The 24,308-nt window shown below is 40.4% G+C and overlaps 1 protein-coding gene across 1 annotated transcript in view; it reads left to right on the top strand.

The window, feature by feature from the left end:
- Positions 1 to 24,308, top strand: part of MSN (moesin) — a 580,418-nt gene that overhangs the window by 330,904 nt on the left and 225,206 nt on the right. Inside the window, exon 6 of the mRNA XM_044057701.1 lies at positions 10,003 to 10,149. Within this exon, the coding sequence (XP_043913636.1) occupies positions 10,003 to 10,149 (147 nt within the window). The remainder of the gene's footprint in view (positions 1 to 10,002; positions 10,150 to 24,308) is intronic.

The following is a 24,308-nucleotide window of genomic DNA, read 5'->3' as shown; positions in this document are numbered from 1 at the left end:
GGAGAGGAGTGACCCCTGCCCTGAACACTCACCCCCTGTTCAGGTGGACCGGCCTTCCAGCTAATGGAGAAGGCTCTGGTGTCGGTTGGCGATCCTGTGCTATCACACTCCCCTGGACCTCAATGTACACAAGTCGCTCCTAGCGGACACCGGGCGCGAAGGCCTCGGGATATACTCCCACAGGAGACCCCTTTTGCGCAGTCTTCCCCAGCTTCTCCCTCTGAGGAAGTTCATCAAAAGAGCTCGTACAAGAGGAAGCACATGGACTCCACAGAGGAGTCCCTTACTGAAGACACAGACTTTGATGAGGAAGGGTCCCCTCGCTCACCCTCTGAGGTATAATTTGGTGATATTCTTGAAATTCTTAAACAGAGAGGTGACTGGCCGCCCTCGAACCCAACCTCTGAAGAGTCTGTGTTCCTGCAGGCCTTTCGTGCCTGGCCCCCTACCTCCTGGGTTACTCCACCTGCCGACGAACTGGTCCGGCTCGCCATGCAGCATGTGTGGAAGGCTCCTAACACAGTTGAGTCTATTCCCTGGAGGCCAGATCTAAGTTTGTCCCCTCATGCTACTGATCCCCATTGGTTGAAAGGTCTTCCTGTAGATGCTTTGGTGGTGGCGGCTGCAACTAAAAAGGACCTGGCAGAAGAAAACCAGACTGTCCATCCGCCCAAAGTCTCCCAGGCTCAGGACTGAATAGGGAAGCGTACTTCTGCATCTGAGACCTTTGCAGTCAGGTCCGTGAACTATATGGCACACTTTACTAGGCTTCAAAGAGATTTAATTTCTGAGCTCTGTAACTTTGGCTGGTGGCTGTGTCTGATGAGGCTCTTGACAGTGGCCTCTCAGCTTGCCACCATTGAATCTATATCTAACTCCTCCATTTTCCTGATATCTCATGCATCAGAAGGAGCAGCTAGAGGGGCAAGTTCAGGCATTGTTCTGAGACACGCCTGGATGCGCTTGTGTAGTTTCGTGGAACCTTCAAGGCTTCCTTTCTCAATGCTCCCATCGAAGCCTCTTCATTGTTTGGACCCAAGGTTAAAAGCACACTGGCCAGATGTGAACAAGACGGTAAGACTTTCTGCTGTGGGTGTCTGTTCTTCCCCTCAGCGGGCTTTCTCCAGAAACCAGAAGAGTGGGAAGATATGGTACAAAAAGTCTCAGGGTCCTTTCCATAACACACAGGCAGAGTTCTCCCCTAGAGGCAGAATGGGAAACTCAACAGGGAAGACTCCCTTTTTGGGGCAGGGGGGGTCCATGTAACCAGGGTTCCAGGGACTCTCTTCCCCTGGCCAATCCTACCAGTGCTCCTGAAGAACGGCCCAACTGCTTTCCTCTGGAAGTGGTTGGGGATAGTTTCTTTTTGTAACCTTCTGACTGGCTAACTATCACCACAGATTCTTAACCAGAGGTTATCATATTTCCTTCGACCTGTGGTCCGTCTCCCCCTAACAAACTTATCCGATGTTCCACCCAGTCAAAGGGAAGAAGCAGCTTAGAGATTTCAAAACTTTCAAGAAAAAGTCATCCAAATAGTCCCTCCAGACCAGATAGGATCCGGATTCTACTCGAGACTATTTCTGGTGCCAAAGAAAACTGGAGACAAATTTTGGATTTCAGTGTATTAAACAAGTTTGTAAAAGTACAAAACTTCCGGATGATCACAATACAGTCTAGCCTTCCGCTTTTGGAAAAAGACGATTGGATGTGCTCGATAGATCTTAAAGGTGCGTACTACCACATAAAAGTGGACAGACCAAGAAGATTCCTTCGCTTCTGTGCAGGAGCCAGTCACTACCAGTTCAGAGTACTGCCCTTCGGACTCTCTACAGCCCCCAGTTTGTTCACAAAGTGCATAGCAGTCGTCACAGCTCACTTGCGACTACAAGTATTCCAGGTGTTTCCATACCTAGACGACTGGCTCATCTCCGCCCCCACCAGACATCTAGTGGAAGAAGCCCTGGCATACTCTCTCATTTCTGCAGAAAGGGTAGGCATAACCATAAACTGGCAAAAATCCAATCGCGCCCCTTCAGTCCACAGAATTCATAAGGGTCATCTTGAATACAAAGAATTGCAGAGCATCCATTCCAGAGCACAGAATTTTAAGGATAAAGCAACAACTGATCCCAGTCCTTTCAAGGGAGAAATCCACAGCGCACTCTGTTCTAAAAGTGTTGGGTTCCATGGCAGCCTCCATCACCATTGTCCCCCTGGCCAGGTTTCACATGAGGCTTCTACAATGGCTACTGTTCACCCAGTGGTATCCTTTACAGTACCCTCTTTCAGCCAAGATTCGGGTAACTCACAGGTGCAAACAGGATTTAAATTGGTGGATGGCCCACACCCCATCGCAATGGTCTCGCCCCTTCTCCCCCCAACAGCCCAAGGCTACAGTGACCACGGACGTCTCCCTGATGATGTGGGGGGGGGCTACGTCAGGGACAGACTGTCCAAGGTACTTGGGTCCGAAATGGAGGCCCATCTGCATGTAAATGTTCTAGAGCTGAGGGCAGTGCTTCTGGCGTTGCAAGCATTCCATCCCCTGCTGCCGTTTAGGACTATCTCGATACAATCGGACAACATGGCGGTGGTCTGGTACATCAGCTAACAGGGTGGAACCAAATCTTACCCACTTTGTCGAGAGGCCATGAGGATATTGCATTGAGCAATGGCTACCAACCGTTTTCTTCTAGCAACGCACATTCCCGGGAGTTCCAATGTGATAGCAGACTCTGCAGGTGTATACTACAACCTCGTGTAGTCCCGGAATCCCTCGATAGTGGCGGAAATTTTCAACCGCTGGGGTCTTCCTTGCTGCAACCTGTTTTGCGTCCCCTACCAACTACAAATGCAGCAACTATTTCGCCCTGATTTCCCCTCCGGGACCGTCCCCCAGGGACGGTGTAGTACACGATTGGCCCTTGGGTCTACTTTATGCATTTCCACCTCTCCCCCTCATTCCCCAGTTTCTGAAGAAAGCCCGCCGGTTGAAGAGCAAAAGTAATCCTCGTAGCACCATATTGGCCTTGTCCGATTTGGTTCCCCTTCCTTTGACCTCACCTGCTAGAATAACTGTGGATTCTCCATCCACCCCCGGGGTTGATCTCCCATCTGCAGAATCTTTCACCCCAACTTGAACAGCCTGATGCTCACAGCTTTGCTCCTCCAATTCCCTTGATTGCCAGGCAGAATGGTCTTTCTTTGCCAGTAATTTTCATTCTTATTGCATCTCATAAGTCTTCCACCAGAATGACATATCTCAGCAAGTGGAAAAGATTTACCTTTTGGCTGAAAGAAAAACAGGTAGATCCTTTTTCAGCACCAGTGTCGATAGTGCTGGAGTATCTAGCTACCCTATTTCAATCCGGTCTGTCTGCCTCTACCATTACAGTTCATTTGGCTGCAATATCAAATTTCCATGGTGGGTCCAAGACTCCTCTCGTATGTCACACAAATTATGCAAGACTTTCATAAAAGGCGTGAATCATCTAAAACCCCCTTTTGGAGAGCCTGCTCAACCATGGGAACTGTCATTAGTCCTACAAGCTTGGACAATGCCATCTTTCGAACCAGCTTCTTGCGACCTCAAATATTTGTCATGGAAAACCTAGTTTCTGGTTGCCATTACTTCTACCAGACATATCTCTGAGCTTCAAGCCTTATGCATCAAGAGTTCATATTTGATTTTTTATAGAGATAGTGTCATTGAGAACTAAAGTGATCTCTGAAATGCCCATTAATCAAACCATTGAATTGCCAGTTTTCTTCCCCAATCATTCAAACAAGGGAGAGTATTGCCTACATAATCTAGATATTCACAGGCAAATTTGCTTCTACTTGAACAGGATTAAGGCCTCTCTTAAACCAGGACAGTTATTTTTGGCCTATTCTGTACCTAGATTAGGATGTGCTGTTGCTAAGGTCACATTGGCTAAATGGTTGAAAGATTGCGTGACATTCATTTATAGACCCCGTAATATTCCATTACCTACTACCATAAAGGCTCATATTCTACAAGGTCAGTGGCAACTTCTGCTGCCTTCCATGCCAGAGCCTCTTTACAGGACATTTGTGCAGCTGCAACTTGGGCTACTCCTCATACCTTTATCAATCCATTACAAATTGGATTTGACCTCCAGGAGAAGAGCATGGTTCTGTGGTGCTCAGAAATGTCCTTCCATGAGAGCCTCCCATGAATAAAGGTAGCTGGGGACTCTGTCCCACACGTAAGGAATGAACGAGGATTAACAATATCAGATAAAGAACTTGTCTTACCATAACGTTCCATCTGTATTGTTGATCCTCGTTGGGTCATTATGACCCTCCCTCCTTCCCCCTCCTGTGGCTTCTAGTGGATCTCACCATCTGTTTTTATTAGGTCATTTGACCTAGAGGTAGCCTCTACCTTCTTTTGACTTGCAAACTTAATCTGAAGTAACAGGGAGAGGGGAATTCTGGGTAAGAGTTTTAGCTCGAGAGTTTGTAGCTGATGTGATCTTGGAAGATGGCTGGTTCGGTTCTGAAGTCGGAACAGATACCCACACGTAATGACTGAATGAGGATCAACAATGCAGATGGAACGTTATGGTAAAACATAACTTATTTTTTTAAACTACGGTCTTTCCAGTTTCTCCAAAGAGTCTCTTGTTGAAGTATTGACAGCAGTTGACTTGTACATCCTAAAAAGACTGCCCTTAAATGATGCAGTTTAATACTTCAATACAGCATTTCTAAATATTTATAACACTTTAGCCCCACAGCATACAAAAAGAATTAAAAACAGCTGTACCCTATGGCTCACCAACCAAAGCAAGCTTCTTATGAAAGACCAAGATGGTGTGTATTAACTAGCAAAAGAATAAAAATGATGCATATGGGCAATTACTCATCAGACTACAAAACCAAGTTAAGAAACAAGTTAATAGAGGTAAAAAGTCTTGTACTCTCCTACAAGATTGCCATAAAAACTTAAAAGATTTTGGTCCTCCATATCTGTTCTCAACCCATGTTCATAAAATGATCCCACCCTATACCTAGACAATTCCCCCTCTTCAAACAGCTGCCTATTTCCATGCATACTTCGTAGAATGCATAGCCAACTTAACCTCAAGCTCCCTTAACACACCCTTTCAAACAGTTGTTTCTCCTGCCTTAGACTCTAGCTAGCACATCTCCTTCACAAGACTCTAACGCAACCTCTCCCATACATAAACACATGCGCACATTTTACCTTTCAACCAGTTTGTTACTCAAAAAGCTTTTTCATAAACTAAAATCTTGTTCCTCCTTCGCCAACAACCTTCCTCCAGAATACCTAAATCTAGCTGCAGATGCCATAACATACCCATTCAGCATTCTTAATAGATCATTTACAGTATCTTGTGTCCCTAACTTATGGAAAATTCCACATATTCCCTTAGATAAGAGGTAATTTCACTGACATCACAAATTTCCTTCTCATAGCCATCCTGTCTCTCCTCTCTCAAATTCTTGAAAGATGTACGCATCAGTTTGTGCACTGTATCTTGCAAAATAAGCTAATCACCAATAAGCAACTTGGATTTCAGCCGGACCACAGCACCTTCACTGCATTGCAATCATTTGCAGACACTGTCAATAAAGCTTGCAATAAACTTGTATTTGCAGTATTTCTGAATATTTCAAAAGGCTCAATTCAATGGCTTTCTAGCTAGCTTGCCAACAGGCAAGCTGAAAGATTGCAAGGGCCCATCTCTTCATACCTTCCCACTTCACAGGACTCCCACAAGGATCTGTTCTTGGCCCTCTGCTCTTAAGAATTTTTATCAGTAACCTACATTTGTTGTCTTAAGAGGGCACCTTGATTCAGTATACAGCCGATTCTACTGTCATCTGTTCTTAAACACTACAACTCACCTCCAAAAGTCACTCAAACCGTCATCGCCATTGAAACATGGCTTATAAGAGCACAACTTACTCAACCCCCCCCAAAAAAAATCCTCCTCTCTACCGCAAAAACTCACACCCCTAAAAAAGCAGCTTTCAAAGTCATTTCAGCAAATGGCACTGAAGTTAAATTAGTTTGTCCAAAGCAGTACCAAGAAAAGCCATCAAAAACTAAGCATGCTGTACAGAAAAACATTTTAAGCACATTCACAAAAATACACCAGCCAAAGCTTATCCTTTGCCCTCCCTACTCTGTGGAACACATTTCTAACCAATTTACAATCATCCACAAAAATGAACGTGAAAGCTGTTGCGACAAAACTGCAAAGTTTTATACTAATTCATCCTCCTTTACCCATCATTGCAAAGTTCTGCATACCCTTAACTGTCTGGAATTACCCCTTCACCTCTCCTACATTCACGTTATAGCAATACAGAAAAGTATGCACACACTTAGTCTGCCCATCTTTTACCCCTTTAATCAACGCACAAAATATATGCACATCTATGTAAAAGTATAGATGAGGGATATATAGATAGAGATGTAAATATAGATACAGATGGATAGAGAGGAAGACAAACAGCTTCTCACCGTAAATAAAATAAATCCCTTGGACAAAGCCTATGCTCATACCACTTGGCAAAAAAAAAAAAAAAAAAAAAAAGAATGGAACTCCGTACTTCTAGCCGGGAGATGTTTCTAACCTACTCTACTTATAAATGCCCTAAAAGAATACTTTATAAAATCATGGACCTGCTCCTGTGCCAATCCTGGCTGAACTTGCTGTACTTCACTCCCTTCACCTTAAGTTGCACCTCACAACCCTTCACTGCTTTCATTTGTGTTTCCCACTACCTTAACATCCGTTTTCTCTGTGCAGACCCCCTCCTCTACTGCTTTGTTTCCTCCCTGCTCACCTAAGCTGCCTGAAGACACCCTACCCTGCACTAATTTCCTATTCTCTCCATCTTTCTTCCTTCTGTAAACATAATGTAAACACATCTGTCATAACACACAACTGTTTCCCCTCACTGCCACTTAATCATGTAATCTCCAATCTCTTTTTCTACATCTTATTAGAATTCTCAGGTTTCACTTATCACATACTAATGTATTTCACAAATATGAGTTTTTTTCCAGCTCATGTTATTTTTCATTGCGCTCTACTAAGAGACCTATTCTGTGGTTTTCTCATCGGAACATATTTTTCACTACTGTGTCTTGTAGTGTAACCTATTTTGTGATTTAAAATAACTATAATTGATTTTTGAAAGATTGTGGAGCTTTTCTGTATAGCCTGCGCTGAAAATGTGCATTTTCCTGGTTATTTGGACTTTCTGGTAAACAAATGTCAAATACATCAGGCATTTGTTATCCATGTCACATCTGCAGTTAACATGGCATTCTACCTGTGATTGAAGCTGTGGGTATCTATGAAGTCTGCCTGTGCCAGAACTGAAAATCTGGGCTTCATGGTCATTTTATATAAATGTGGAAAAAAGCTTAAAATGTTTTTTTTTTTTTTCTTCTTTTAGTTATAAAGCTGTAGTTATCGATACTAGTGTTAGACTGGTGTAAGCTGCTTAGGAGATAGAAAGTTACCCTGGTGAGTTGGGTTAGAATGTGAAGTAGCTTGCTTACTCGTCTGGAGGTGGGCAGGAAGTGGTTTAGGATGTTTGAATCATGAACTCAGAGAATTGCACCAAAACAGTGCGTTTTTCAGCATATCTAGCTTTTCTGCATTGCTAATGCATCTGTGATCACAGTAAGTGACTTCTAATTTATTAAATCCCCTGAAAGGGGGCTGCCATGGGTAGCATGATTTTGTTTGACAGTCAATGCCTTTGTCTTCCTGATGTCATATTAGAGGGACAGAGAAATCCTGTGAAGCGTATCATTTACTGTGGTTCTGTCATCAGCTCACAGCAGAATTAACTGCTTACTTTTGACTGTTGGCATCATTCTGCATTTTTAATCGCTTTTCTTCCTTTGATTTTCATTGGTGACCATCTGTGATGCAGCAATTTAAGGAACGTTTGAATAGCTGGCTTGAAATTGTAGCCAAATTTAATTGTTCTTTTCAAAGGGAACAACTGTAGTTTAGTGCTTAAATATGAGAAAGTTGACTCCTGTTATTCTGTTACTTGGGCTGAGATAATTTGTTGGATTCACAATTTTTAATATTGTAGCTAAATTTAGTTTACTCTTCCTTCCTCTCAGTTCCAAACCATACACTCAATTTTGCATCAGCCAGCCTGTTCAGCCCTGACTTCCCTCATCTCTCAATACTCTCCAACAAGAAATCTCAGGAGTTCATCCCTTGATGTATTACACATTTACAAACCCAAATCTAAATTGGGTCAAAACATATACAGCTACCATCTTTCTATAGCCTGGAACAAACTCCCTCTCAAAATCTGAAGTATCCCAAACAATTCAAGTTGGCCATAAGAGTATTTCAAACAACAATGGATCTGCCATTGCTCTCATCCTCCCTGATTTCATCCATCTAACTTACCTCTTTCCCTCCACATTCTACCATTTCTCCTGTTCCACCTACCTCTACTTCCTTTGTCATGTTTGTTCCTTTCTTTACCAGAATCCTTTTCATCTCTCCCTGCCTCCAATTCATCTCTTCATTTTCCTATGTCCTACTCCTCCCATCATTCAGCCTCAATCATCCCTACACTTCCCTGTTCCTCTGTCTGTAATAACCTCTTTCATTTGCTTAAAACATTTGTTATTCATTTCTGTTCCTTTTCTTCTGACCTTAATGTGAAAGTGTAGGTGGTCTAGAATTATCATGTTTAAGTTTTAAAACTTTGTATATTTAGCTTATATTTGTATTGTATTATTTATGGAGCTTTTCTCCCGGGGTTCTGCTGAAAAGGGTTCTGGCAAAATAAACTGAGTTTTCTTCATTTGCATCTGAAAATAACTAAGCTTGAAAGCCTTGCTTTTGTGCAGACTCCGGGATACGCAGTCTATGATGTGATGCTGACATTCTCTTTCTCGTACAGCACTTTTAAATGCCATTTGTTTGAGACCTTGTTTTGTAAGTAGCTCTGTAGTTTGAATGATCTAATCTTAATTGTTCATTCTTGGTAGCCTTTGTGATGGAACAGTTGAGACAAATGCAAGAAAGACAGACAAGTGGAAGTAAGGTCAAATGTAAAACAACTGGAATAATTCACCGATGCTCTTCGCCTCGTTGACCCACTTCAAAAGGAAACTTGACGATTGGATGGGAGATGGAAAATTCACCCCGGGATCCCGTCAGTCGCCCTGCTAGACTGGGTCCAGGGAAGTAAATATTGTGGGAAAAAATAGCTAGGGAATTGTTAAGGCTAGGCTTGTATAGGCCCTAGGACCGATAGCCTAGTACCATCCTGTAAACCTTTGTGACATGTTTAGTGTTGGACTGCAAGGAACGTTATTTTGAAAAGAAATTTGGAATTTAGGAGGAATGTTCCTTTAACCATGAGCACAAACAAATTACTTCCCAGAAACCACTGATCCTCAATACCTAACCAGACCAAAGACCAGTAGAGGCCAGACTATGATAAAATTTAAGTGACCACTGGGACAATGTAGTAAGTATTTGGAAGTATGAGTGTAGACTGGCAGGATGCTTTGTGGTTTAGGGCAAGGAACTGGAAGTGGATATAGTGAGTGGCTATTAAAAGACAATTTGAAAGTCTGTTTGGAATCATGTGAAGTATACAGCTGCAAAACTGATGGCTTTCCAAGCAGTTCTGTCATTTTGTACTGTTCTGCTACAGGCTGTAATTCAATGTTAATAGCTCTTTTGTCACCCTTCTGATTATAAATTCTACTTGAAATATTCTGCTTTAGTGTGAGCAGTTAGGATATGTGAAAATGTTAATACTAAAGCTAGCATTGAATTGGGACTAGATAATGTCTGCATTTTTGCCACTAAGAGTGAAACAGCTGGAGCCGCCCATGCCCTAGTTATTATCTTTGGCCAAAAATTTGAAATCTGCTTTTTCTTGGTGCATTTGAAAGCTTAGTTAATAAAATACTTTTTTGTCTTTTGTAAAATGCAACAGAGAAGATGCCATGATGGAGTACCTGAAGATTTCTCAAGATCTGGAAATGTATGGAGTGAATTACTTCAACATAAAAAACAAGAAAGGTTCTGAGCTGTACTTGGGTGTGGATGCTCTTGGACTAAACATCTATGAACATGATGACAGGTAATACTTATTTCTTGCTCATCTGGTCTTTATCACAGCATAAGCTCTGAATTGGGAATATATATCCTTTTGGTTTGAATGTCTTTGCTTGCAAATTTGAGTTAACATATTTGACCACTTTGTGTTGGCTTTAGTTGAAAGACTAGCACGTTATGAGCCTTGCTCTGGTGGAGTTACTAATTGAATTAGTTTACAATAATAAAAAAAATGAATAAACATATACCTGCAGCCTTTTAAAATTCATTGTGCAGCTTAGCAGCGGTAGTTTGCTTGACTTGTACTTGCTATAGAAAGAAATATATAATGGACACTCTTGTGAAGAGCTGACTCCACCAGTGCGTGAGTATACTATACCTATGTGCCAAGTCACTGAAAGGACTTGTCCCAATAACATTTGTTCAGAAGTGTTGAAACAGTGGCATGATTTTGGCCTTGAACAGTGGGATACCACCACATGCTAGTAAAAAAGTAATTTAATCTACAATAAATGTAAACTATACTGGCCTTAGTATAGTAACATTTCTGTATATATTTAAAGCTATTGACAGTCTGCTCATTGTTAAATACATGTGTACTGTATGCAACTGAAAATTGACATACCCAAGATAATTGCCATCAAATTTGTACAGCTGCAGAGGTTTATCAGATTTTCCTTCCAAGCATGCCTGGAATCAAGGGCCAATAATTGACTGCTGACAGATGAAGTCAAGTTTGATCAGAAATGCATCCCTCTAAACAGTGATTCTACAGGGGTCTGGCCCAGTGCACTACTAAAACCCCCTGTAATGTGACCGCACTGCATTCACGGACTGGTGAAAAGGGCAGATTTCAAGGGGTTTGTCCTTGCCATGACTGGCAGCGTAGAGCAGTCTTTCTCTTAGTTTGATATTTATGTAATGTAAATAGTTGGGAAGATGTGTAAGTTTCTGATGTGCAGGACTAGGCATAATGTTTTTTCTCTCTGAAATTAAAGCCAAGAATTTAGTTTCTTCAAAAACTGCTCACTGTAGGTAACCCCCATTTCCGTCTTAAGATGACAAGAACAGTTACTTGATTAAGAAGCATCCTTTGACCCTAGGACCCCCCTTGCAAAGGTGTCAAGGTTGTCTTGATTAGTTCGACTGTGGAGCACTTTAAAAGGGTCTCCTTTTGGCTTCCAGATTGCATTTTATCAGTGCTCTGGCCTCCAGATAATCTGTCTTGGTCCATTCTGACAAGTATAGTGTCCTCTTAGCCACACTTGAACCTGTAGCCTCAGTTTCTTTTAACCATAGTGTTCTAAGGGCTTGCTGCAACCTAAGCTTCCACAGGGATGCTATCTTTCAGTGCCCATTTGGTCAGCACTTCCCATCTTCATTTTCCTTTTTGCTGTTATAATTCTGATTGCAAAGGCAGTGTGTCATGAGACTGAAAACTTTACCCATGCTGTTCTGTGCAAAACCTGTATGTTGAAATCACTGACTGAAACAATATTCTTAATTTTCTCTTCCTTAAGATAGTTTCTTTAATGACAAGTTAAGGCTTCTGACATCATTCGCAGGCATTAATATTGTAGGCATTCAATACAGGTGAGATACCGATATCTTGGATGTGCCAACAAAACCTGTGCAAGGTAATTTTGTTTTTTCTAGCTCTTTTTGGGTGTTCAGTAGGCTCTTAACTGGTGGCTCCTACAGCTGTGCTCATCAGCTTGTTTGTTCTTTCAGAGGCAAGAGCCCAGCATTCCTTAATTGGATAAGAGCCTTTTAGCACATTTGTTCTTGTTTTGGGGGGGGGTCAACCTAGTCTTCCTTTGAACACCCAAGTTTGGTGTTGAGGAGCAGGCTGTTTCACCCATTCCATGAAGCTTTCCACTTCTGCTTAACCCCTCCTGTAAGAGGGTGACACTTGCAGTTGCTGGGCTGGACATGATGTGCTTTCTCACTTTGTTGCGAGTCGGCACGTACTTTACTCAGTTGGAGCCTGACCTGGCTTCTTCCAGAAGTGTGGTGGGCAAGGCTTCCTAAGTCCCATCCACCTCATCCCCACTCAGAGATGGGTGAGCTGACCTGAGTTCACACTCATCCTCCCTTGCCTGGCCTGTCCAGTACCCCTGCCATTAGCTGAACATGGATTACTTGAGTCTTAGTCAGGGTTTCATCCTAATACACTTTGGGGCCAGGGCTGCTTTTGCTTACCAGTAAGGGATGTTCCAAAGAGTTGGTGGGTTGTCAGAGTTCTCATCTGTAATCACTGGTAGGAGAGTGAAAAATGTGGGGCATTGGTCAGTCATGTATTACTAACGGGTTGCAATAAGGAAGTTAGTTTTTGATTTCTGTCACCATTAGTTTTGAGTTAACCAAAAAAGGTGCAAAGTCTCTCAGAAGTGACTGCTTAGGGGAAAAAACATGAACTCTCTGCCTTCCAGTTTGTCTTGGATAACTGGAAAAACAAGTTTTTTTTTTTTTTTTTTTTCCTGTTCCATTTAGAGAACGTCTATGGATTGGGCTCAGTGAAGAGTTTGCTTCATGTGAAGAATGTTGCTTACACACCTGCACAGACCTCATGAACTGGTTTGCGCTAACGTAGTGGTTCATTTACTCAGCCTTTTTATGACTGTGCATATCCAGAGGTGTTGCTTGTCTGGCTGGGTTCTACATACTGTGCTTAAACTTGGTGTAGGTATAGCAAACTAGTAGTGGACAATGTAGCCTTTTTATGAACTGTCAAGATATTTGTGATTGCTTGGGTTTTACTGCACTCAAATATTGTCAGTATTTTAACACTTAGATTACATAGTCTTACAAAGGTGTAAGCAGACTCTCCTGCAAAGGTTGGTGTTTATGAAAATCCTGTTTACTGCTAATCCAATTAACACATCGTACAATTACAGTAATAAACAAGAAGACAGGAACCTCCTGTAAATTAAATACATTGCAGCAATGTTATACTGTTATCCCAGACAGTATATCCTAAGTAGCTGCTACATGAGTAATTTGTGTGCCATAAAACAAACGTTGCCAGGCGTCATGTACTAATGCCATGTCATTATTATTGCATTCTGTGGAAGTTAATTGTATTGTGTTGGCCACAAAGTTTCCAGAATTTAATAGAAAGTTTGCCAGGGTTTCCCAAAGATGATGTATATCCATTTTACTGATGACAGAAAAATAACTCTTATCTTTTATTCAAACTAAAACTCCTAAGGGGAGTGGTTTAGCCAGTTAGTTGCAGAGAAAGTATAGTAACTGGAACAAATATTTGCCAACTGCCTGATTTCCTGTAATACAGATTAAAATTATGAAGATTAGGATTTAATCCTTTTTCCCTACTGTGTCCAGTACCCATCATTAAGAAACATCAGTTGATGCTTATATTCCCATGTAGAGAGCTGATGGACTAGACTGTGGATTACAGTGCGGTAGCTTTGTGTCCTACTTGCATTGCTTGCTTGCTGAAATGCTTGTGTTACAGTAGGTACTTAGAGTTGCTCTTTTTAATTGCAGAATAGGAGTTATTACTTTTGCTGGATTAAAAACAAATTAAATAAGACTTGGGGACATGTTACTAATTTTGCTTTTACACAAGGAGATATTTGAGCAGACTTTTCTAGTTAAACACACCTGTAGGTGGAGATAAATTATGTAAAGCTAGGCCATTTATTCTGCTTTCCAGATGTTTTGGAATTTTCTTGCATTTCAGTAGTTACGTGCTCTCTGAACAAAGCTTTAAACAGGTTGACTCAGAGCATGCTTTGCAAAGGTAATATACAAGTGTGTACGTAATGTTTACGTCTCTGTGTGTGTATGTGTGTGTATGTGTGTGTGTGTGTGTGTATGTATATATATATATATATATATATATATATATATATATATATATATATATATATATATATATAATGTGTGTGTGTGTATGTTTAATTATGGTTTACCTTCATTTGAATGAATTAGAGGGCATAAAAAAATAAATCAAATGTTTCTTGCTCTATTTTAAAGTTCAGAACCGGATAAATGTTTAAAAAAAAAAAAAAGTGACATAGCATGACGGCAGGCATTCACTTTTTTTTCGTATTTTCATTTTATTGCGAAATACTCTCAAAGCCCAAAACCACCAGGTGTGCAGTCATAAAAACCATAGTCGTAGTATAGTCATAATGTCAAGTTCTCGTACTCGAGTGAGTCTGTTCATTAAAATTTGTTCAAAATAATAAGACAAGGCTTTTCAACATTAAGTACATGTGTTTAAGTAATTTATATTCGATTATGTGCAATTCTGCGATATGCTAGTAAACCTTATAAATTTGTGTATGCAATTGTGGGTTTGTCAGGACAGCTTTTCGGAAACTATCTTAATGTGGCCTAGACCAATATGTTCAATTTTATGAAAATTTCAGCATGTGTGTGGACATCATGATATAGAGGAGATTTGTGAATTTACCGATTTTTCCCCACTGAGATGGTATATATAATTTGCCACGCTAAAGGATAACGCTGCCGAAGATGCAGAAACCTTTACAAATGCACTCTGAGCACCTACAAGGATGCATGGATCGTGCCATCCCTAGCAAAACCAAGACTCACTCCTCCAAGAGAAGGAAACCAGTTTGGTGGACCCCTACAGTAAACGGGCTATACAATAGAGGGAGGAAACTAGTTGAGAAAAAAAGCAAATCCCAAGAAAGAAAGACATCCCTGATCAGTATCCATAAGAAACTAAGGTCGCTCAAGAAATCATCCAAGGCTAACTTCAAACGAAACATAGCCAAGGATTCAAAAGATGACCAGGTCCCTCAAGAAATCATCCAAGGCTAACTTCAAACGAAACATAGCCAAGGATTCAAAAGATGACCACAAAGCCTTCTTTAGCTATGTTAAGAATCTAAGTGGCAACTCGCAGATATGCACTGAACTAGTGCAAAATAGCACAAAATATACTGAACCTACTGATATTGCCAACATCCTGGCAGATTCAGTGCAAACATCACTCACCTCCAAAAGGGCCCACAACAATACCGGAAAAGTGTAGTGTCCCAAAAATCACAGATGCACAGGTGAAAACAGCCCCTTCAAAAGCCAAAAACAGTGTCAGTGGGACCAGATGGTGTCCCAGGCTGCTGCTTGCATGAACTACAGAACGAACTAACCCCCTACCTAAACACGCTGTTCAACCTCGGCCTCTCCACAGGCTGCATGCCCATAGAATGGCACACAGCAACGGTTATTCCTCTCCACAAAGGAGGGGCCGCAATTGTCCCTGGTAACTATCGCCCCATAACCCTGACTAGCCTGGTCTGCAAGGCTGTGGAGCGCATCATCGTGGGACTCTAACAAAGACATTGGGAACCTCCAAACACTTGACCCGACCCAGTTCGGCTTTATGGGCAGATCATGCCTACTAAACCCGGTTGACTTCGAGACAGCACCAAGGCCATAGACAAGGGAAAGGTGGTTCACACAGCCTACCTTGACCTTGCTAAGGCTTTCAACACCATTCCCCACTTGGGTATTACAGAAAAACTCCCCAGTGTTAACATAAAACCCTACGTCACGAGATGGGTTGCCAACTGGCTTACAGACCGAACTCGCACGGTAAGAATAGCAGGCTCCAGGTCTGACTCTAAGCCAGTCACAAGTGGTGTCCCGCAAGGCTCTGTCCTGGGACCCCTACTGTTTGGCATATACTTCTCAGAAGTACAGGCAAACACAGGAGGACTGTGGCTAACCAAGTTCGCCGATGACTGCAAACTGGGAGCCATAATTGACTCTCCGGCTGACACGGACATCCTCCAAAAGTGCCTTACTGAGATGGACACCTGGTGTCAAAGTCATGGCCTCAAGCTAAATGCCAAAAAATGCATAGTCATCCCATTTGGGAAAAGCAAAACACACGAATTACCACATAGGTGGCAGCCCCCCTAATGCAAAAGAGGTAATAAGAGATCTGGGGACCCAGGTAGATGACAATCATATTGCCAAAGTAGTTAGGAAATCCTATGTGGCCCATCTAATTACAAGTACAATGCCCCATTTGGGATTTACAGAGCAAACCAAGTCCTATGCACGAGGGAATGCACGGTCCAAACCAAGTAGAAAGCACCAAATAGACCAGCAAGGCAGCACGGAGTTCAATATATTTATTTAATACTTATATACTTGAATAACAGACTAGTTTCGGCAAACAGCCTTCTTCAGTGTAAAACAGTATAGTCAAGTTCCTTTTAGTCCTCCATTTAAATACATAGCAAGAGCCAATGAAAAATTGAGCTCATGAATATTCATGAAATTGAAACATATTTTTTAAAAACTTAATGTTTTTGTCATACAAATATACAGAGAGTAACATATATAATAATAGTCAGTCCTGAGCAGAGAAGATAGCAACCCCAAATAAATGCATACATATAATCTGACATGTTGTTGGTATAATATAGCATATCTGTCTAGCCATATAATCATATTCATATTTATCTTTTTATTCTGTACTTTAATAGCCACTGGCACTGGATATTGAACATATATTCGTCAAAAGCACCAAGGGTATTATATATCAAGTACTTAAATTGAAATGGCTCAGACACGCTATATCAAAAAAAGGGGGTTGTGTGTGTGTGTGTGTGTGTGGGTTTGCAGTTAAGCAAATTGAGTAAACGACATATCCAAAGTATATAACTATGACCAACAATGGTGAAGTTTGCATTCCCTCGTGCATAGGACTTGGTTTGCTCTGTGTCTTCATTCTGTGCTGGGGGACCGAGCAGTGGAGTCGTTTTTCAGCCTGTTTCTGGCTGATGATTTTTGGTGGCAATTTTTTGTGTATATCTGCTTCTATAGGCTCACATGTTTGTTTTCAACAGTGGGCTGGCAGTAGACATTTAGTCCTGTTCATTTATGTGGGTACAAGTCTGCCTGAAGGAGCTAGGCACAGCTGTCGGTTTTGGCGAGCGCCATATTGGTTCAGCCTTATCTCGGCGGTTAATCCGCAAGTGTGAGTAACTTTTGGAACATCAGCATCAGAGCTAATGAGCTTAGCGTTATCGTTGGGCTTTTTGTTTTGATTACGGCCACATCGACGGCTGAGTTCTAGACTTCCTTTCATTTGGATGTACTTTTGATATGTCCGTTTGTCGTGGGTGAGGATAACAATTCAAAGAACTGACATTTTGGGGCGTTTGGGAATATTTAACTGTTGTGTTGTTATTTCATACAAAATATAAGCCTTTATGTGTGGGACTTTTTTTGGGCATTTATGGGATTGTGACTGATGATCGGAACACACTGAATTTTCTCATTTGAGAAACAGCGACGTTTTTTGGAAGCGTTTTGGAGGCGTTTTTTCTATCATGAACCTATGGGGTCCGTACAACCAACAGGGACAAATATGATATGGACAATTTTGTGTTTATTACATTTTGTTAACTGGCAATACTGCCGCTGATTCATTTGTGATATCTGATAGTGTGTCGAGTGTTTAATTGATACTTGGTTTTGAAGCAATTTAATGCCTCGATAGTTTGGGTATATTTTTATATCTGTATGTTTCGCAACCTAGGGATGTATCAAACGTGTATTTGAACAACAACTGATTCTTCACACAGTTCATTTCTTTAGGCCTTTATTTACGGAAGGTGTTTTTTTATTACACCTGTTATGTTCTAGGGTGAGTGAGGTTGTAAGATACTAATAAGGCCTAAGAAATTTGTTGGGTTCATGTGAAATACTGTAGAACTTCAGTGCTTTTGTACTTTTATATGCATGTACTCTTGATACGACTAAAGGACGATAACTATTTGTGGTCATTGCAGGACCAGGACCTGGGACCCTTCTATCGAGTAGGGGGACATTAACTTTAAATGTTGTATGTTTTTCAATTTCTACATTTAAGGGGAACTATTGGAATCACTGTAATTGTCTTATGCAACTTTATATAACTAGTTGGTACACGGAGTGTTTTGAACCAAGTTGGTACTAGGACTGGAATCATGGTTTTATTTTAGCTATGGTTAGTATTACATACAAACAACTATTGGTTTTGGACAGCATATGTCTGTACACCTTTTTGGCTTATAATCAAGATTACTATTTTGCCTAACGACTACTTTGTATATATTACATGATTGTGCATATCAGTCCATGGTACATGATACAATTATATGTGTCTGGCCCTATTTTAGTCAGCAATTAAGCTACATTTGATTTACTGCTGTGATTATTCAGACAGTTTGTGAACGGAACCTCCATATATATTATATTGACAACTAAAGAAATACTTAGCCTTTGGCTTTCAGAAGTGTCGGTTAACTGGTGTAGGGGCATCAGTCTATGTGTGACAACTAGATTGTGAATTGGGTTATGCTGGGCTTAATTCACATAAAGTCCTAGATCTCAATATACTGACACTTTTATAACAGGCATATGACCATTTATGTTATTTCCCTCCCCAATATACTAGGTGGTTATGGGTATGAGTTAAGCGAACACATATATATGATTAGTTGTGTCTATACTTGTTATATCATTATAACATATTTCAGTTTAATGGCGCTTTAGACCTTAGTATGTTATATACATATAATATGGGATACCATTATGGAGAGGATAACTTATGAACAGATGCTGCATGTCTAATTGTATTGGGTTATAATTGCAACTACTCTAGTGTATGAGTCCAAGAGGGACAACAATGGTTGTGATTTAACTATATGATGTTAGATTCTGAGTGTTTGGGATTACAGTTCTTTAGAATTGTGTAACATACAAACGGAAATACTACTCCTACTGTTGTACTAATCCATATTAGAATTTACAGTAACTATATTTGCTAGTTATTGCCAATCATCAGTCTATTTGTCTTATTAGAAACGGGCCACTGCTCGGTCCCCCAATCACAATTAAAATTTGTACCATCTTCCACTAATTATTTTTGTGTGTGTTAATCGGATGAATATTTTATATGGGTGTTAATACAAGCAATAATAAACTGTACAGTGATTAGAGGAGTCATCCAGCTGAGAGTGGGGCATTGTTTGATCAAAGAAATTCTATTTAATCAGACCACTCGAACTGGTTCTTTAGAAAGGTTCATATTTGTTTGTTGCACCATTAATCATTTGATTATATATACTTATGAAACCCTTTCTTGGTTTATGGAGTGTATGGTGTCCTCAGTGGATCCAGTGTTTTGATCTTTTTTTAGTGATCGAATACTCTCAGTTGTGTGTCCTAGCATTTGAATTCAATGTTTAGTATCAGCCGTTACTTATAATTGACAGTCAGGCTCATTGGGGCAGATTTTAGTGATTTATTGGAATCGTGACTCAACCCCTGGATTATTTAACATTTAACCATTCCTAGGTTTGGACGCTTTAATCTAATATACAAGCTAACAGTTTTATATGAAATACTGTAATTCACCTTTTGTGCTATCCATGGTGTCTTACCTCCCATAGGGATTTATTAGTCCTTGTTTTTTCTGTTTAATCCATGCTTTCTGCCCACCCTTGTGACTCTTAATTTGGGATTGGTGTCTAATTATCTTTCTATTTTGATGCAACTGGGCCTTTCGACTATTGTATTACGTATTTGGTTGAAATATTATACACCTTTGTTATTTTTGTGCTCCATCAGTCATTAATAGTAGCATATATCAAACATTATTCACAACATGGATCTAAATAGTATTCTGTCTGGATTATGTGCTGATCGGCAAGACATAGCTGTATTTGGTATTGAGAAATTGCCAAGCAATGATCCGGTCAATTCGGCTCAGACTTCTTTGGTAGATTGTGATATGTTTTTTCATTCAATCACCAAAGCATTTAAAACCCTTAGATCAAACATCTGGCATCTTAAGTTATTTAAAGCATATTCGGCACAAAACATGGCTCCCAGAGGATTACGAATCTGAACACAACCTCTAGTGGGGAGACCAGATGACAAACTAAACCAAGATTGGCAGGAGGCTCTTCAGACGGGATCCATGACATTTGTGAACATTTTGTTACAATATTATGAAAGGACAGTAGATTCTAATATACTTGAAATTAAAATATATGTTCTGAGGTTCAAAAGTTTGAATCCTCTTTGAAATATCAGGATAATATTAAAAACTGTCCTTAGAATTGACGGAGCATGAAAAAACTTTAAAGGAACGTAAAATTAAGAAGTTTCATCGTGACTTCTCTGATTACCAACGGGGTAAACCGTTTGATTTCAGCAGATCAGTTAGATTTGCGGATACCAATCAGGTTAGGACAGGGCCCAGTCGCACCAAAAAGAGACCTCGCTCAATTCTTAAAAAGAAGGGGGACAGTTCATATAGCACGTCTGGTGATGAATCCTCTCTCACGGATTTTGAGGGGTCAGGGGAGAGGGTCTCACCTAACAGGAAGAAAACAAACAAAATTTCCCCTTTAGAGGGGGCAAGGGACACCGGGGGGGCAGAAAGCACAGAAAGACCAATCACTCTGGTCTCCTTTCAAGGACTTTTGGACAACTTCCTGAAATAGGAGATATGTCAGGGCCAACTCAGAATGTGTTGAATTTATCTAAAACCATACTAACAGATGAACAGGTTGCCCTTTTGAATAAGGGTTTGAACTATATTCCCTCATTTTTCAGCCAGGAATATCACATAGTACAGGATTTACAGGCTTTTTGCCGGACTTTAAATCTTAGATTGTTCTTTGATGATAATAAGTCAGAACCATCTGAGGACTTCCGTTTTGGTAAGTCCTCATTCCAACCTCCTGTAAATAAACATGTTTCCATTTTTATGGACACTATTTTGAGGGATATTCACTTTGAGAATATGGGACATATCATGTTGGCCAGCAACCTAACTCCGGATGACAGGATAGCTTTGGATAACTTATGTAATAATAAAGATATAGTTATTGTCCCTGCTGATAAGGGAGGTGCAGTTGTGGTTTGGAACACTGCGGATTATGTCCAGGAAGGGTTAACCCAACTGTCTGAATCTAAGTGTTACATGTACATGTCCATAGATCCAACACCAGTATTTAAGGATGAGATTGACTCCTTTTTGCGGTTAGCCTTTGAGGAGGGTATTATAAACAAGAAATGTTTGGATTCACTTATGGTTTCTGAACCGTCCAAACAGATATTGTATCTTTTACCCAAAATCCACAAGTCTTTAAACAAACCACCTGGTAGACCAGTAGTCTCTGGAATAGGCTCACTGACCGAACCCTTATCGGCCTTCCTTACCAAATATCTGAAACCTCTTTTGGGACATATAAGATCTAGGTTGCAGGACACCACACAATTTTTGCAGTTAATCAGGGAGACTCAATTGGAACCCGAATGGTATCTTTGTACTTTGGACGTAAAATCATTATATACAAGTATACCCCACTGGGCGGGTCTGCAATCTATTCAATATTGGCTGGAAAGGGTCAACTTATACGCACCTGGGTTTAACACTCTTTTGATATGTATGTCTGAACATGTGTTAAATAAGAATGTTCTGTATTTCCAAGGCCAATGTTATTGGCAGCTACAAGGAACAGCTATGGGGGCATCCTTTGCTCCAATATATGCTGACCTTTTCATGGCCTATGTCGAAGAATACATGATATATGATATATCACACAACATCTTTCAGGTGGAAATGGACATTTGGAGACGTTACCTGGACGACTGCTGGTTGGTGTGGCGGGCTGATGTGGGTTACTTGCGTGAATTTGTTGAGTATCTGAATGACAATGTCTGGGGACTTGAATTTTCTGTAACGATGATAAAACTCCATCAATTTTTGGACGTCACTGTTTACAGGAACCCAGACAATACCTTGTCCACCAAGGTTTTCCTAAGTACCATAATATAACACCTTGTTACATGCATCAAGTTTACATCCCCGTCACACCATCAGGAGTATTCCCATATCTCAATTTATACGTATCAAACGTCTCAGTTCAAACATGGAGGAATATCAATTGGCCAGTAGGGACCTCAGTCAGAGGTTTACCAATAGGGGATATGATAGATTTGATATTGTGTCTGCCCAGAGTAGAGCTAATAGTCTAGAGAGGGATGATTTATTACATTATCAGATTAAGAACAAAAATCAATCCTCTCGCAGTACATGTGTCAGATTTATCACTACTTATGGTAGAAATATCAATATGATCAGAAACATTATCAATAAACATTGGAATATTCTACTGGCTAATGACAAGCTGCGAAGTATTTTGGGACCACAATGTCTTTTTTCATACAAACGTGGTAAAACCCTAGGCTCCTACTTTTCACATTTCAAACACATGGCAAGTGGGGGTACTACTCATAAACAATTGACACTTCATGGTGATGAACTTATTGGTTCATTTCCTTGTGGCCATTGTGGATCCTGCCCACACATGCTTAAATCCAAGGAGTTTACCAGTCGTAATACCAGCAGAATTTTTGATATTAAGATCTTTGGTAATTGCAGTAGCGATTGGGTGGTGTACCTGGCCTCCTGTTATTGTGGGGGATTCTATGTTGGACAAACCTCTAGAGCTTTGAGATTCAGAATGAATGAACACCGCAGTGATATAAAAAACCATAAGGAGACCAGTGCCCTTTATCAACATACACTTAAACATCCTCAGGCCAAGTTCAGTTTTATGGTTATTGATCGTATTTCTGGAGACAGAACAAACAAACAAGGTTGGCATGGGTTACTGGATCAAAAAGAGAAATATTGGATTACTACATTGGGGGGTCTATTTCATCCCGGACTGAATGATCACTTATAGGGGAACATGGTTATTTTTTAACAATAATGTTGATTAATCCGATACTAAGTCGTGGGTCATATTTATCTTTTGTAATCATCTGGTTCTATATATGTGGATAATGAACCTAAATATACTCTGGTTCGGTATTGATCAGAGTTCTAAATATTGAGCCATATGGGCCGTTTTGTAGCACCATTTATGATATGGGCGGTGTCCATGTATAGTAAACTGTCAGGTGAAAATTCTAGTGTTTGTAGGAATAACAGGTACCCAGAATATGCTGGTCTTTTTGACTAGCACCCATATATGTTATTTTTAACACACTTATACTAATCACTTGAAATTATTTGTACTCATCATCACATTTCTAGTCTTGGAGGTTATGCCTTTGTGTTTTTGGTTCTTAAACTTCACCATTGTTGGTCATAGTTATATACTTTGGATATGTCGATTACTCAATTTGCTTAACTGCAAACCCACACACACACACACACACACACAACCCCCCCCCTTTTTTTGATATAGCGTGTCTGAGCCATTTCAATTTAAGTACTTGATATATAATACCCTTGGTGCTTTTGACGAATATATGTTCAATATCCAGTGCCAGTGGCTATTAAAGTACAGAATAAAAAGATAAATATGAATATGATTATATGGCTAGACAGATATGCTATATTATACCAACAACATGTCAGATTATATGTATGCATTTATTTGGGGTTGCTATCTTCTCTGCTCAGGACTGACTTTATTATTATATATGTTACTCTCTGTATATTTGTATGACAAAAACATTAAGTTTTTAAAAAATATGTTTCAATTTCATGAATATTCATGAGCTCAATTTTTCATTGGCTCTTGCTATGTATTTAAATGGAGGACTAAAAGGAACTTGACTATACTGTTTTACACTGAAGAAGGCTGTTTGCCGAAACTAGTCTGTTATTCAAGTATATAAGTATTAAATAAATATATTGAACTCCGTGCTGCCTTGCTGGTCTATTTGGTGCTTTCCATTTGGGATTTACCACACAAGACACTTCCAACAGCTGGAAAGACCCCAAAAGTACCTCACCAAGAGGATTACTGGCCTCAAACATATATGTCCTATGCAGCCAGACTGAAAAAACTCCAGCTGTACTCTGGCATGTCGCTTACTCGGAGGTGATCTCTGCCTGACTTACAAAGCCATGTCCAACTCAGAATTGATATGCTCCACCTAAAGAAATCCAAGTCACTGCGAGCCACGCGCTCTAGTGAGCTAAACCTAGCCACAACAATAAGTAGAACATGCTGGAGGGATAGATTCCTGTCAGACTCCCCATGCTTGGGAACAAAATTCCAAATTACATCAGGCAGAGCCCTTCACTAACACTCTTCAAGGGAAACTTTGATGAGTGGATGGGTAACAGAAAATTCACCCCTGGGATCACTT

Source organism: Protopterus annectens, chromosome 15.part0 (assembly GCF_019279795.1).
Source record: "Protopterus annectens isolate FY-2018-M chromosome 15.part0, PAN1.0, whole genome shotgun sequence".
NCBI lineage: Eukaryota > Metazoa > Chordata > Ceratodontiformes > Protopteridae > Protopterus > Protopterus annectens.
This window is presented reverse-complemented; position numbering and strand designations above follow the sequence as displayed.